Source organism: Zonotrichia leucophrys, chromosome 1 (genome assembly GCF_028769735.1).
Source record: "Zonotrichia leucophrys gambelii isolate GWCS_2022_RI chromosome 1, RI_Zleu_2.0, whole genome shotgun sequence".
Lineage (NCBI taxonomy): Eukaryota > Metazoa > Chordata > Aves > Passeriformes > Passerellidae > Zonotrichia > Zonotrichia leucophrys.
The window spans coordinates 20,223,747-20,238,676 of record NC_088169.1 but is presented as its reverse complement, the minus strand read 5'-3'; the positions used below and the strand labels follow the sequence as shown (position 1 = coordinate 20,238,676).

Below are 14,930 nucleotides of genomic sequence, written 5' to 3'. Positions count from 1 at the left end.
TCTACCAAGTTGTGGTGAGACAGCAAAATTCTGGCTTTGGTGAAATATCAAAGCACTTTATCATTGTTAAAATCTGCTACAGTAATGAAAAAATGTGAGGGGAAAAGCCAAAATGTATTTTAACTCTCAAACTTCTAAAAATAAACTTTCAACAGAGACTACCAAAGTCATCGTATGCCTAAGGAAGGAAAGATGAAAGCTCTCAGCACACCAAAAATTTGTGAGAGACAAAACATTTTAAAATGCAGGATGTGGTTAGCCTTTTCTGATGCAGAAGAGCACCTCACAGGCCCTATGAAGATCAATCTCTGGCAAACACACTGAAGAGCAGAGCAGGTTTTGCACAGAATTATGTTGCTCTGCACTCTTATCTGTATGAACAACTACAGAAAAAAACATAGCAATGACTAATTACCATGTAACCAAATGTAGTGAATTAATAGGACAATGCAAAAAAGATTCTCCCCCAAAGGTGGCTACAAAATCATTAAATCTCTTGCTTAATGACTCCTCCTGCATGCGGCTTCAGTCATATATCAAGTAATTCTTGTAACGAATTAAAAGTTTGGTACTTGCAGTGTAATAATACAGGAAGCCACTGGATGCATCAAACCAGTGTGTCAGGGCACATTCCATTTTAGAAAGATTAATACAATATTTTCCATGATCAATTTTAAATCAAGAAAATAATAATAATGTATTTTAACTCATCAAACAAATAAAAATGAAAATAATAATATTTTCTTCTTGATGACTATGTAAACTAACTTGGAAATGGGGATGTTAATTTTTACAGTGGAATTTTGAAGTTCCATTCTTCTGCTAAACTAGACTTAAAGTGAGGACAGCAGAGTAACCAGGTCACTTCTTCTGTCAAAAATTCCTGGATTTGAGTGCATGTTTGTGAAACTGGGATATCAATACTGAGTTTTATAATCATTTTTCCAGAAATGAACACCAAATTAGATGCACAATTTCCTACATGCAATTTCACAGACACTTTCCAGCATCTCAGTATTCAGACTTGGTTCAAATGGCTCTGAATTACAGGTCAACTTCAGGCCTTGGATTAGGGCCCAGCCCATAAAGCTGATTAGTGTCCAAACAAAAGAGTGCAACAATATCCGTAAATCCACGTCACGTGGGGTTTATTAAAATCCAATTGATCAGTAGCACTGAAGCATTTATATATTTTAAACAATGGTTATTTTCCTAAGGTTAAAGAAAGAAAAGCATACCAAGAGACTTGCTTGGGCAGTGCTGGGTTTATGTGCTTTGTAAATTGAGAGTACAAATGCAGGTAAAGAACTGGACCACGTTATACAGACCACATTCTGCACTGGATGGTGAAAGTGGGTAGAAAGACAGTTGGAGAAAAGATGCAGTCCTTTCCTTTAAGTCTTCCTTTTTTTTCTCAGGAAAAAAACCAAACAAAACCGACAAAACCAAATCAAAACCAAAACCTTTCACTTGAAGAGATCTGACTTATACTAAAGTCAAACAGAAAAGATAAAACATATTTGTTAGGCTGAAAATAAATACCTAGACAGTATATCACTTAACAACATTCCACTTGAAAAAGTATTTATCAGACTAAAGAAATCTCATATACAAAACTAAGACCTGATCACCAAATATGTACTCATTTTTACCTTTGTCTCTGTTCTTCTCCTTTCCTAAAGAGTCCAGTTTCTTTCTTAATGACTTCTTCCTCTTTTGTCCATCTGTAAGAGGCAAAAAAAATGAAAACAAGAAAAGGAAGTAAGTGAAGAAAAGCAACGCTGAACAAACTGCTGCACAAGCTGTAGGAGCATGGAGTGAGAGGGTCACAGCACTGGGGATCAGGAAGGGTGTGAGACACATTTCACAAAAGCTGGGGACTGTCACAGCCCTCTGGCCCCAAGGAGTGTGGCTTTGCTTACCCAAACACTGAGGCTGTACTGGGGAACACAAATGTATCCCCTGCATGCTGCTGGGCACATTTACACACGCATGGTCACTGAAGAGTTAACAATGGACGTGTTTTGCTGGATGCTCTTGATAGCAAAGCACCATAAACCTAAAAGCTATATCCTAAAGAATAGCCTTCATCCATGGTCACAAGGCTGTGATTCAGGTGTGGAACTAAAGGTAGTATTTGGAAAGGGAGGATTGCTAAACTCCAGGATAAAGCTCTGCATACCAGCCATACCAGTTGGGTGATAGTTGACCACCTTCACATGACCCATCTGATCTGAACTCATGTTGGGAACTGGCACTTGAGTACAGCATGTCCAGATTGGTTCAGATGGATTAGAGCCTCAGAACAGGTTTTGTTCTGACAATCGACATATTGTCCAAGTTTCCATTTGGGTACTAAGAACCAAAGGTTTTAAGCAATATCAGAGGCAGGTTGGTTCTTGAAACAATTATATCAAAAAGTTGGCTATCATTATTTCCTTCAGCAACATCTTTTATAATGAAAAGTCAACAAAACGGAATTTTATTTATTAGGTCTCAACAAATACCAGGGATTAAGTCAGGGGCCTGCTTTAACTTGTACCTTTGGAATTTTTTAAGTTCTAAAGCAATATAAAGTGTCTACCATAGACACTGCTCTAGATAAACTTTAATGAACATATACCTTTTCCCTTACTGGTTTTGTATTATGGTAAAACCTCAAAAATAAGCACACCATATCCATTTCACTTTTAGAGCAAGAGAGTCACCAAGTAATGTGTCTCAACGCATTTTTCTAGTTGTGTAAGCCGGTGTCTTAAATAAGTCTTAAGTCTTTTATAGCAAGGAACATACCACAAAGGAGTGAAGTGGATCTCTGTTAACAAACTCTCATTTTTAAAATAAGGAGTCATGAGAGACCACAAGCTACTTCTCCATACCTTTCCCTCAAACCCTTCCTTGAAAACCAAGTCCAAAATATTACCTGACAGACTGCTCAAAAAATGACTTTTTAAATAGCCAATTAATATCCTTTAATTTTAAAAGTAACATTTCTTCTTTTTACTTTTTGTAATGGTGGTTGAACTGACTCCACTTGTACTCTGCAGTTATTTCCAGGACACCACAGAACCACAGAATGCTTAGGGTTGGAAGGGGCCTCTAGCGCCTTCCTAGGAGATCATCCAGTCCAACCACCCCCCAGAGCAGGATCACCTGGAGCAGGTGACACAGGAATTTGTCCAGGTGGGCTTGGAATGTCGCCAGAGAGGGAGAATCCACAACCTCCCTGGGCAACCTGTTCCAGTGCTCTGACCTCCTCAATGTAAAGAAGTTATCATGTTGAGGTGAAAATGCTTTGTGTTTTCATTCATTGCAATTGCTCTTTGTCCTGCTGCTGGGCACCACGGCAAAAAATCTGTCACCATCCTCTTGGCACCCATCTTTGAAATATTTATATGGACTGATGAGATCTCCTGTCAGTCCTCTCAAGCCTAAACAGGCCCAGGTCCCTCAGCCTCTCCTCACAAGAGAGATGCTCCAGACCCCTCATCATCTTTGTAGGCACTTGTTGTACCCTTGCCAGTAGCAGATTGTTTCTCTTGTGCTGAGAGCACACAAGTGGACACAGCACTCTGGATGTGCCTCACTGAGGGTGAGAAGATGGGCAGGATCACCTCCCCTGATCTGCTGGCAAAGTTCTTCCCAGGATACCAGCAGCCCTCCTGGATGGAAGGGCTCCCAGCACCCACAACTTGGATATTTGGTTCCTGTCTTGAGGTACAATTGCCAAGTGTTGGTTATATTAAGTCTCCCTTTCCCACACCTGCTCTGGTGAGAATTCATCTTTCTGAAATGAGAGTTCAGCAGTATAATGGTGGCAATTCATTTCCTGATATGGTCTATGATTAGATTTTCCCCTTTTTTCTTAGCCACATGACAAGGCTATAATTCAAAGTCATTCTCTGATTGATGAAAAGCCCAGACTTTTCACACCCTCTGACATTTCCTGTTGTTAAGATTGAGTTTTTAAGAGAAATTCTTTCACCTCTTGGCAATGTGAATAGTTGGTAGCCTGCTTACATGCACCTGACAGTACAGCTTGTTTTTATAAGGTTCTCTGCTACCATTGTGTTCTGTCTTTATATCTATAAAATTATTTTCAAATTATTTTCCATGTTATAAATTCAAATTACTGCTTCACAGACTCTTTTTGACAGATGATTTATATTTCTTTGGAGTCATATTCTGCAAAAACTCATTTATTGATATACTGAGACATTAAAAAAATGAGAGAAAGAATAGAAATTTGATGTAAAATGCAGTGTTTTGCTATGATCATTTACATTTACAGTTCACCCCACAGCAAGAGAAAAAGAGTTGCATATGAAAATAAGGCTAAGAAAAATCTCAGCAAAAGCTAAAGCTCAGAAGATCTAAAGAGGTCTAAAGTCAGTTCAAGTTTTCATCCTCCCCAGCAAAAGACATGATAAATTACAGTCCATATGCTGTACATATAAATATGTTTTCAAATTATGTTAACACAGGGCACATCAGGCATGAACATTGCTGAAATATTCATAATGTGTTTAAAGACTTATGCAACCTCAGCAGTTTTACATATTAAATGAATTCCATTCACAATAATAATGCTTAGTATTTATTAGCTGCAGTGTGGCTTTGAAAATATCATTAATATCAAACATTATTGAGAAACAAGCAAAGCATCACTACCTACTAATTAATACCTACTGCATGGTTTTTAATTAATTAGCAAATACTTCTGCAAAATAGCATTGCATCAGTCTGAAGAGCTATTAGGTATGGATGGATTGCTATTTTTAATTTCCACTTTGGAAAAGTCTAAACCACATAGTGATAAAAGCTGCTGGGCTGTTATCCAGCCTTTTGTGTCAATAAATTCTCAATTCGTGTCTTATTTCTGTAGATCAACAATACACTGCTCTTTCAACAGGTTCCACTCAAGAACATCAGCAAGACTAGAGAAGCACTCAAATGACAACTGTCACAGTGAAGGAGGCTGTGGCTTTTTTCCTTTGCTAACCCATTCTGCTTTTCCTGAAGGACACCTGTGCAGACAGCTGTGCAGATCAGCTTGTTTGTCAGAAATGGACTTCATCTGTACAGCACTTACTAATTTATATGTTTGCTGCATTTCTCACTGCAATGCATACATCACTCCCTAGGCATCTATTTATTAAGACTGGCACAATGAATATTTAAAGACCAAGAGTCTAGAATCAAACTCCTGAGTGCACATTAAATTGCTATGTGACCTGTTTTTCCAAAGTGGTAGCACTTCCAGGTTCAGCTAATGCCAAAAAGACCTTTCTATTTGAAAAATTAGGTCATCTCTTTAGGACTCTGCCAGTGAACCACACAGCCTACAGAATACAAGACTATTTGTACTGATCTACAGACTTTTTACAAGAATTGAACAATCTGACTTCTGAGATTATCAAAACTTAAATATTATGGGTTAAAGTTGAAATTCACCTGCAGTGTCATCACTAGCACAATTTTTTTAGCATTTATTCTATCAAATCCCAGATTTTCTACAGACCATTTGAGGGCTTAGATTTCTCTCTAAGTGAGACCACGGTTCTACAAACTAGGTAATAAGAAGTCATTTTCACACTGAGGATATATAAACTTCAGCTTTGACAGTCAAAACATGAAAAGAAAGAAAGAGACCTTTGTACATTTTTTTAAATTATTGTTCTGTTGCTTTGCACAAGAACACCTACTAGCCACTTACCTTCTAGGACTGCAAAAGAGAGGATAGTGCAGGCTGAATCCTGTTACTATTTACTTCCAGTACTTTTTTATTTGACTTATGTGTCTGGAAATGAACAAGTCTGTTTGGTAGGTAGAAGTGTTGCTCAGCATAAGCTAAAGAATCACAAATTAGGTATAGGGAATTAGCTCAGAATTATACAGTTAGTGGCAAAGTTAATACCCAGAAAGTCTTGGCCTAACAGTTTCAGATTATGTCACTTAATATCCTGTGAAACCCCAATCCAATATGCTTTTACCAATTAGTAAATGATGCAGTAAAATAGTACAACAGCATCCAAGCTTTGTACATAGTTTCTGGGAAAATATTACAGTATTAGGCTTCAGATAATGAAAAAAATACCCTCTCAAATATGCTTGAAGTGAACCTGTAACAAAAATAGGATTTTTTCAGCACTTTCCTTTTTTCCAGCATGGACTGGTGGATTATCTATAAGAATGATATCCTTTTTATGTTACTTACATGCAAGGACACTTTCTATTACCCAAAAACTTAGTAAATTCATACAAATCCTTTAAACTAATTTAACTCAGCAGGCTTTTGACATAAGAGGTGGTATGCTGCTGACAGGGTTGAAGAACAAAGAGAACTTCCCATTTATTGGCAAGTTCCTTTGCTTAAGAGAAATAAGTTTCTTGTCCATTTAGGGAAGAATGTTTATCAAGTTCCACAATTAAGGGCTATTTTAACACAGTGTAAAAAGAGGACCTATCTCAGTGATTATTATCAGACCCATAGCTCAATTACCAAAACACCAACAGATAAAAAGATTGATATTATGAGATTTCTAAACTACTTCTTCATAGTAATTGTAATTCTATTCATGGCCATTTTTCTTAATAACTACTAGTAATGGGATCTAACAGCTCTTAAAGGAAAAAAAAATAATATATCTTCTAAGACTGCAATCAAATCTGTCTTGAAAATTACTAAATTACTACCAATGGCACCACAAAGCACAAAATTAGATCTCTCTTGAGCACTTGCTGGTTCACTTCACTCATCCAGAGCAACTCATTTCCCAAATGCCAGCCTCCCCCAGCCAGCCTGTGTGCCAATGTCAAGCTGCAGTCTCTGTGGCCTGTGCAATACTGCAAGTAATTGAGAGTGTCAATCAGAAAACACTGCTAAGTTCTGTTGACAGAGCACAATAAAGGCAACACTGCACTTCATTCACTGACAGTTGCACAGTGTTTGTGGTTGTAGCTGCTTCTTTGGGTCACTATACAAAGCAAATTTACTTCTAAATATGCACTTGGGGCTGCTCTGCTGAAGAAGAGGGTGATGGTTTTACTTAGCCATTTCTGTGACTATAAATGTTCATCTTGAAATATTTATTTTTAAAAACTTGTTGAAATGCCCCGCCCCCATGCAGTAACTTCCAAAGTACTGCCAGCTGCAACACAAATGGAAGATAAAATTCAACCAGAAAAACAGGATTTTGGCACATAAAGCAATACAAAAAGGGGAAGATTGAGCCTTCAGATATTTCTTAGCACACTCACCCTTTGCCTCAGCCATACACTCACAAGACCTCCATCAGTGATGAAGATTACTGTATTTATTCAGAAGCCTTGGACTATTATCTCTTTTTTCCTTACGGTCTATGTTCCACGCTTTACTTCATTTTGACTTAAAACAGCATTTCTTTGTGCTTGTCAGCTGGCAGCTGATGGAAGAAGAGCCATAATCATTCAAGAATATTCCACAGCTGCAGTCATGGCCTTCCAGGTGACATCTGGCTCATAGATGCTCCCCTCAGTCCACAGCACCACAGGTTCAGGCTGCTCACCAAAGGCACCACACACAACAGAGGCAGCTTTCCTCTGATGCAGCAAACAAGCTTCAGCATTCCCCTCTCTGAGAGGTTCTTGAAGACTGTGCTCATGGCAGAAGAACCAGCATGAAAAGGGCAGAGCTGAAGTCAAAGCCAGTTTTTCAGAAGGGAGATCCCTCCTGTTGGACTGTGCGCAGGGGACAGGGCTGGGCAGGGGCAGCACCTGGGCCAAACAATTCTCAGGGCAACCATGAAAAACCAGGAGAGCTGTGGGGAAAGTCAACTGTGCAGGAAGCAACGTTCTCAGCAACACACAATGCATACAGTACAACCACCTGAGAAAACCCACAGCCAGCAGACAGAAGCATGATTTTAATTCACCCCTTCCACATCCCAGCAGACTCTTTGGTAACCTGTGGCTAGTGCATCTTATCAGACCTAACCTTCAGTGCCTCTGGACTAAGGCACTACTAATCGTTAAAATGAAACACAGGCAAATTACTAAGTCCAGCTTTGCAGGTTTTAAGTGATTCAGCTGCTGAAGTTTAAAAGCTGCACTATACACAATTTCTTTACTGTTGAACAGTAAGAATTTGGTGACAGTGGTCAACAAATTATTTATCTAGAACGTATTCGTAAGTTTCCATGGAACTCATCTAGAAGGCAAAACTGACGGAAATGTCACCTACTTCAAAAGAAAGCTGCATCCCTACAGGAACTGCAGTTTTACTTATCAGATAACAGTTGACAATAACGTCCTGTGGTTCTGATACAACTTTTTAAAAAACTCCAAACAACCAACCCTACAAAATTTGCTTGCCAGGTACTAATAGATTTTTTATATTTTATTTAATAGATTTTTTATATTTTTTTTATATTTATTTAATAGATTTTTTATTTTACATCAGTTGATACTGAACACCTATTCCGAAGGCAAAGGTGATACATCAATTTATACTTGCTGAGCATATTACCAGTAGACTGCCCTGTCTTTTAGGAAAACAAATCTGATAAGTGTAGTTCTAAACTAGATTCAAATCTAGAAAAATGCACTATTTCTAATGAAACCTATTTGCAAGGCCTATTTCTATAAAAAATATAGACTCTAACTGCAGTGAGATAGGTATTAACTCTCCTACACACAAAACCCCACAAACAAACAAACAGAAACAAACAAAAAACCAACCAACCAAAAAAAAAAAAAAAAAAAAAACCCAAAAGAAAACCAAGACCACCACCACAACCAACAAAACAACAACTTACTTTGGTCACTGCTCTAATTCAGATAGCAAATACTATCCAACTCCTGTGGCTAGAGGAATCATAAAAAAATGACATTTCCACTACATTTGCCTACATGTTCCCTGGTGCATTTAAGGATTTAACTAGTCTCAAGTATATAGGTTGTAAAGAAATAACTACTTCTGTATTTTCAAATATGTTCTTCCATGACTCTCTGTCATGAAGAGACACGCATTAACTGGTGGGCAAATGCAGGTGCAATGTATTCTAAGGGTGAGAACCAATATGGGATTTGAGCTCTGGAGCAAGGTCAGGGCTCCTGAAGCCACAGCCAGAGGGAGGGGGATGCCAGAGCCCACCCAGGCAAGGAGAAGAGCTGGGAAGGAGCAGCTTCCCAGGCCTGGCCAGGCCACTGCACTCCTGCTGTGCAGGAAGCTGCAGGTCCTACAGATGAACACGGCACAGCTGCACCAAAGAAACTCTTCAGCCAGTACAAAGTGGATGCCTGCCTTGTTTGTGCAAGCTGTGTATAAATATCCTTAAAATAACAGAATTTTTAATAGTTGCAGAATTTTTCGAACCACCACAACAAAACCAAGAATAAAGTTTCCTATCTTTCCATTTAATTTGATTTTTTAAAATGTAACCTTTATTCTATTTGCATTTGGACTATTGACTGGAAGTAACTGTGTTGGAGAAGTCAGGGAAAAACCCTGTTCAGTTATTTTGCCATTCCTGTTATAAAAACATATGTAGTTTTTTTGCCATTTAAATATTTTTTAACTAATAATACATTTAAGATGGCTGCATTACACAAGCTCTGAGGAACGAGATATTCAGTGAGTTTTAGTATCCAAACACTAAATTATCATTGTTTGGGAACTAATTTGTTAAATCTTTAGCTAGACCCCTGGAAAAAACTCATTTTAACCTAAAAATAAACAGTTGCACAAGTACTTTTCTATGCCAGAATGAGGAAAATGGCTGCTGCTGCCATACATGGATGGGATGATGGAAGTAACTCAAAAAACCCATGCTAAGCTACCTGGCAGCCTTCAGAGGATTATGAAGGAAAGATCAAATGCCCTTGTGTGTGGCTGTTAGTGGAAAGCAGCAAAAAGCAGGCAGATTCCTGGGAAGGGAAAACAGATACACAATGCCAGGTCTGACTTCCCTGTGCATAAACACACTCAGATTTTCAACTCATACACAGCTCTGCTTGCTTCAGCACCTGCATTAGCACAGGACTGCCTGTGTCATAAGAAATCCCAAGTCACAGTAATCTAACAAAATAATACTGAAATCCCACCTCCCAACAAAACCCTTAACAAAACAGCCATAGAAGGTAGTCCAGGTCTTTTGATGGAACACATGCCTTGTGTCAGTAATGGAAGTAAAACATGTCTCTAGGCCCACTGAAATTAGGGGCAACCAGTCCTCCTAGGCTTCGTATTTGCTGCATTGACACTGATGACAGCATTCATGGAACAGTAACATCAAGTAGCAGGTGCAAGACAAAATATAGACACTACTTTTTCTCATTATAGCAGTATCCACAGTGTGGCAGGAGTTTCCCTGATCTCCAAAGATAGGAAAGTTCATGACTTAAATAGCCTGGGATACACCAGGGACCCTGCTGTTGCCCCTCTCTCTAAGTGGAAGACACAGAAACCGTGATGATGGGCAGAGGTTTGAAAGCTCTGAGAAAGACTGAACGACATCCCCTTCTTGGAGTGTTTTCAAAGCTCAGAAAAACTGTCAACACTAAAGCAGGTCAAAAAAACCTAAAAACCAATAGGTTAAAATTATCCACACTAATAAATGAAAACAACTACAGTCAATGAAAGTATTTTAGCTGTACTGAAAAAAATTCAAAATACCAAATTAAAGCCAAACAGGAGCCTTGATGCTATAGTATGAGATAGAAAAATACAAATACATGCTCTAAAACTGCTTTCAGTTCACTGAGGAAACAGCAGGGAGACAGCAATTGACTGTCTCCTGGCTTCAACTGCTTAAATAAAAATTTTATAATGTGGAGGGGGAGAGTAGTTTGACGCTACTGCTAATCAAAATGACTCAATCTGATAAGGAGAGTTACCTTCAATCCAAACACTACAGGGTGGGCCAGGCCCAGAACAGACACAATCACCAGCATGTAGCTGGCCTTGGATTTACTGTTATCAATAAAGCCACGTGCACACCGGTACTGGCAGGTGAAGGAGCAACCAAACTTCTTCACATCTCAAATCTTTCCCCCTGCATTGCTCTCAGTGTGAGCATGAGTTGAGCTCTTCAAAGGAAGAGGAAATTCTTTTAACCCTCTGGAATTCAGGAGACCAGCCAGTGGTCACAGAGATGGTTCAAGGCACCCAGGTCTCTGTAGATATGACTCCTTTGTGTAAGTCTGTCCTCAGACTCTCACCTTAAAGAAGAAGCCACATAAGAAAATAAAGCATTACTCTCTCTAGAACTAATTAAACTAGTCCACAGCAGTCCTGCTCAGAACTGTGATGGAGAAATTAAATGACAAAGGAGCTCTCAGTGTGGGGAAGTGAAATCACAGTGCAGCAGGTCTCTCACTGGACAGTTTGGTGGCTCAAATAACTGAGCGGTTATCCCTCTGAAAAATGATCAACAGATCTTACTTCTAATAATGTCTCTTTGTAGTAATTACCTGTCCTTTGAATCATCAATCATAACAAAAACAGGTGTTGAAAATGTAAACCACAGAGCAAAAAGGCACAAGGAGCTCTGTAAAGAACACTTGGGTTGACTTCCTGCACAGAAATAGAGTCACATGGACATCTGTCTAATCTATTCTTAAAATCCTTCAGCAGGAGATTACATCTCCATTAAATCTCAAGGCAGCCTTTTCAGTGTAAAAGCCTAATACAAAGATATATATAGTACCACAGCTCTGATAAAATAAATCTATCTAGAGTCACTTTATCTTTCCTAATCAGTATCGAGAGACATTACGCTTCTGGCACCAGCCACAACTGCACTTAAATCATGCCTGTGGAAAAACTAGAGAAAATTTATTACCCAAGGCAAGAAAAAAATTATCAGGAATATTCCCTAATTCACTACTGAAAGGAGCAACACACACAAGATAATTTAAATAAGCCTGATTTTCAACTGAAATTTTAGAAGTAGTATACTGGAAGAATACATGTTATACTGATGTTCCATGTTGACAAAGCTCGGCCAAAGGCAAACAGAAAAAGGAAACTGGTAGGCTGCAATGTCAGTATTCTTAATAAAGGTTCAAAAGCTTTTTCCTTGGCTGGTATTTAAATTTACTGGTATTTATTATTTGACTTTGAACCACAATAAAGCACAAATTCATAAGTCACTATCAAATCACTGGACATATACATTTGACTGTTGGCAAAACCCGGACAGCCTAGATGGTTGATTCAGCCTAGAATTAAAGGGTAAGCACTACATGAAATGTTAAAGACAGATTTGGCAGAACACACCCAAGAATGTTACTGTTATACTGGTGTTTTCTCAAAGGAAAAAGACTGAAATACACCTAATTTTGCAAAGCAGTTTTAGAGCTTCTCAATGTGTATTTTGCTTCCCAACACTGATTCTCTCTACCATGTGTCTCAACTTTTCAATGTGGCCAACGGTCAAGACCAATATTTTAAAATGAAAGCTGCGATTTTCATGTCTGACACTAATACAGACAAAATACCAAATACACTTACATGTACGTCAAAGTCAATAGCTATTTCAAGTGTACTCCTAAAGAAACTATATTAGATAGGATTTTTTTTTGGTCTCAGAAGTAATTTTTAAATTCTAAGGGAGATAATATCAAATATATGTGGTATATATAACATCAAATATATCTCGCAGCAGTCTCCGGATCTGATGTTTCAAAAGCAGTACCCTAAATGTACAACAAAGAGCATCTAAATAAGCAACTGCCCTAGCAATGAAAACTCTGGTCATAAGTCTATCTTTAACTTTTCATGATATATGAATATATGATACATGAACTTTTCATGATATATGGAAACATGTATTGTAATATTTCCTTATTTGCCATAGGAATTTAAGCAAGATCTCTTTCCTTCACTGTGAAGGGAACTGAAAGACTCCTGCCTGTCAGTGCTCCTGCCCAAAAAGCTCCATAGCTAAGTATTCCTTCAGTGTCCATCCCTGTCCTCATTCCTTTCCTCTTTCTCCACAAAATACACCTACACAAGAGGTAGGTTCTGGAAGTTACACAAATCTTTATTTTAAATGTGCTAAGCTATAAACGTATTTTGTCATATTTACATTACCAGTGCCATTGATTTTCCTGTGAAGCCTACAGCATTTCCTACCTCTTTTCTGTGTTCCTACAGCACAACAAAAATGCATGCTGCTTCTCAATCAATCGCAGTTCCTAGTTATTTACAAAATACTATTTAGTAAAAGGGCAAGTTTTTTTGTTTGTAGTGATTTTTTTAATGAGTAAAACCTTTTCCTTTTAAACCTATTAGCTTACCTCTTACAGAATAGTTAAGTTGAATAAAGCTTTCCTGATGTAAACAGACAAGTAAAACACGCTATGTGATACAAGAAAATCTCGGAAATCAATTTGCTGAGCATGGCATAGTCTTTTATAAAAAAAAACTGCCTCACAGCAAAAATTAGAAAAAGGAACATCCCTCCCTCTTAAGTTTTGAAGATAATAAATTATTTCCCCTGTTACAACATTAGAGAAATTATATTCTTGCAAGCTTGATGTATTTCCATTTTATTCTTTCCTCAACAGTGGCAAAAAAGTGAATTTGAAAGTAAAAATCCAGACAAAGTTCTGAAAATTTCCTTATTGGGAGGAAAAAAAAAAAAAAAGTTTTTTGTTTTCTTATCTCTCTGCCTGGAAAAACTCCTGTCACCTTCACTTTGATAAATGACTGTGTAGCATAGTTCAAGACTATGTCTCACAACCTCTACCCTGCAGCAGCTGGGACTTCTCCTAGCTTAAAACATTAATTTAATTTTCTTTCCTTCTTTTTTTTTTCTTTCTTTTTTTTTTTTTTTAACCCAGACTGAGAGATACTTGGTATTGTTTTCTTAGAATGAAAAAAGAAATCCCTGGACGAATACATTTTTCCATGACATATTTAAATTGGATGCACAGGTGGGAAGTTTCAGTCTGAAAATCAGCAAGTTGAACAGTTTTTATCTCTGACCAGTCTGTCTGACACAGCATAGCCAAGATTTACTAATGTAGCATAAAGGAGGAGTTTATCTCAGCCTTACTTGTCTTAAATATGATCTTCATGAGCTCTACTACATTGAAATAAAATCCATGGAATCATAAGCCCATGCCAGAGACAGTATTTATATGAGAAGAATCAGCAGAGGCTGGCATTAAGAGGGGTGGTAAGAAGCCTCTACACTCAGAAGATACCCTGACTCCAGTTGAAAAGCAGCCAGTCCCTGAGCCTGTAACTCCACAATGTATATGCTGCAGTTTATTTAGATGTTTTCCACTGCCACAACAGCTATAATGTATGCAACATGGTCAGTGATTAAAAACAAAGAGCAGTTTGGAGCCCTCACAAAAATGCAAGCCCAGATAAAAATCATAGTCACTCTCAGTGTTAAGGAAAATGAAAAATGAAATATAATGGAGAGTAATGTAAGCAAAAAACAGATTGAAAGAAGCACGCCCTGCCAAAATAAACAAGAAGCATAGAATTGTGTAACTCTTAATTCCCTTTTCTATTCAGAGCTTAACTGGAATGGAGGGGCAATTTTTTACCATTTACAAATGAATGGTAAAAATTCAGAAAGCCCAGCCATGTTTCCCTTCATTTCAGAGACAGGGCTGTCTCAGCTCTCAGTCTGTAATCACACACTTATCCAGCCCTGCTTCTTCAATCTCACCTTTACTAAAACAGGTCATACAGGAGAGCAGTGCTCACTCCCTGTGAGCACATGCACGGTGTCTCATGGCACAAAGCTCACATGCAAAACCATACACCAGCACATGTTCAACCAGCAGCAGCTTCCTTAAAATTACCTTCCTTAAACAACTGGGACTGCATTTAGGCTTCTAAACCTACCCTTACATCTTCATTACAACTAAACAAATTACCTGAGAACCAGATTTGACAGCAGAATTAAGAATCAATTTCTCTCTCC

General features: G+C 38.1%; 1 protein-coding gene across 7 annotated transcripts in view; it reads right to left on the bottom strand.

Annotated features, from left to right (window-relative positions):
• Window positions 1–14,930, bottom strand: part of ARHGAP6 (Rho GTPase activating protein 6) — a 315,428-nt gene that overhangs the window by 40,361 nt on the left and 260,137 nt on the right. For all 7 annotated transcript variants that reach the window (XM_064708522.1, XM_064708530.1, XM_064708564.1 and 4 more), the window contains exon 3: window positions 1,653–1,724. In XM_064708522.1, the coding sequence (XP_064564592.1) occupies window positions 1,653–1,724 (72 nt within the window). The remainder of the gene's footprint in view (window positions 1–1,652; window positions 1,725–14,930) is intronic.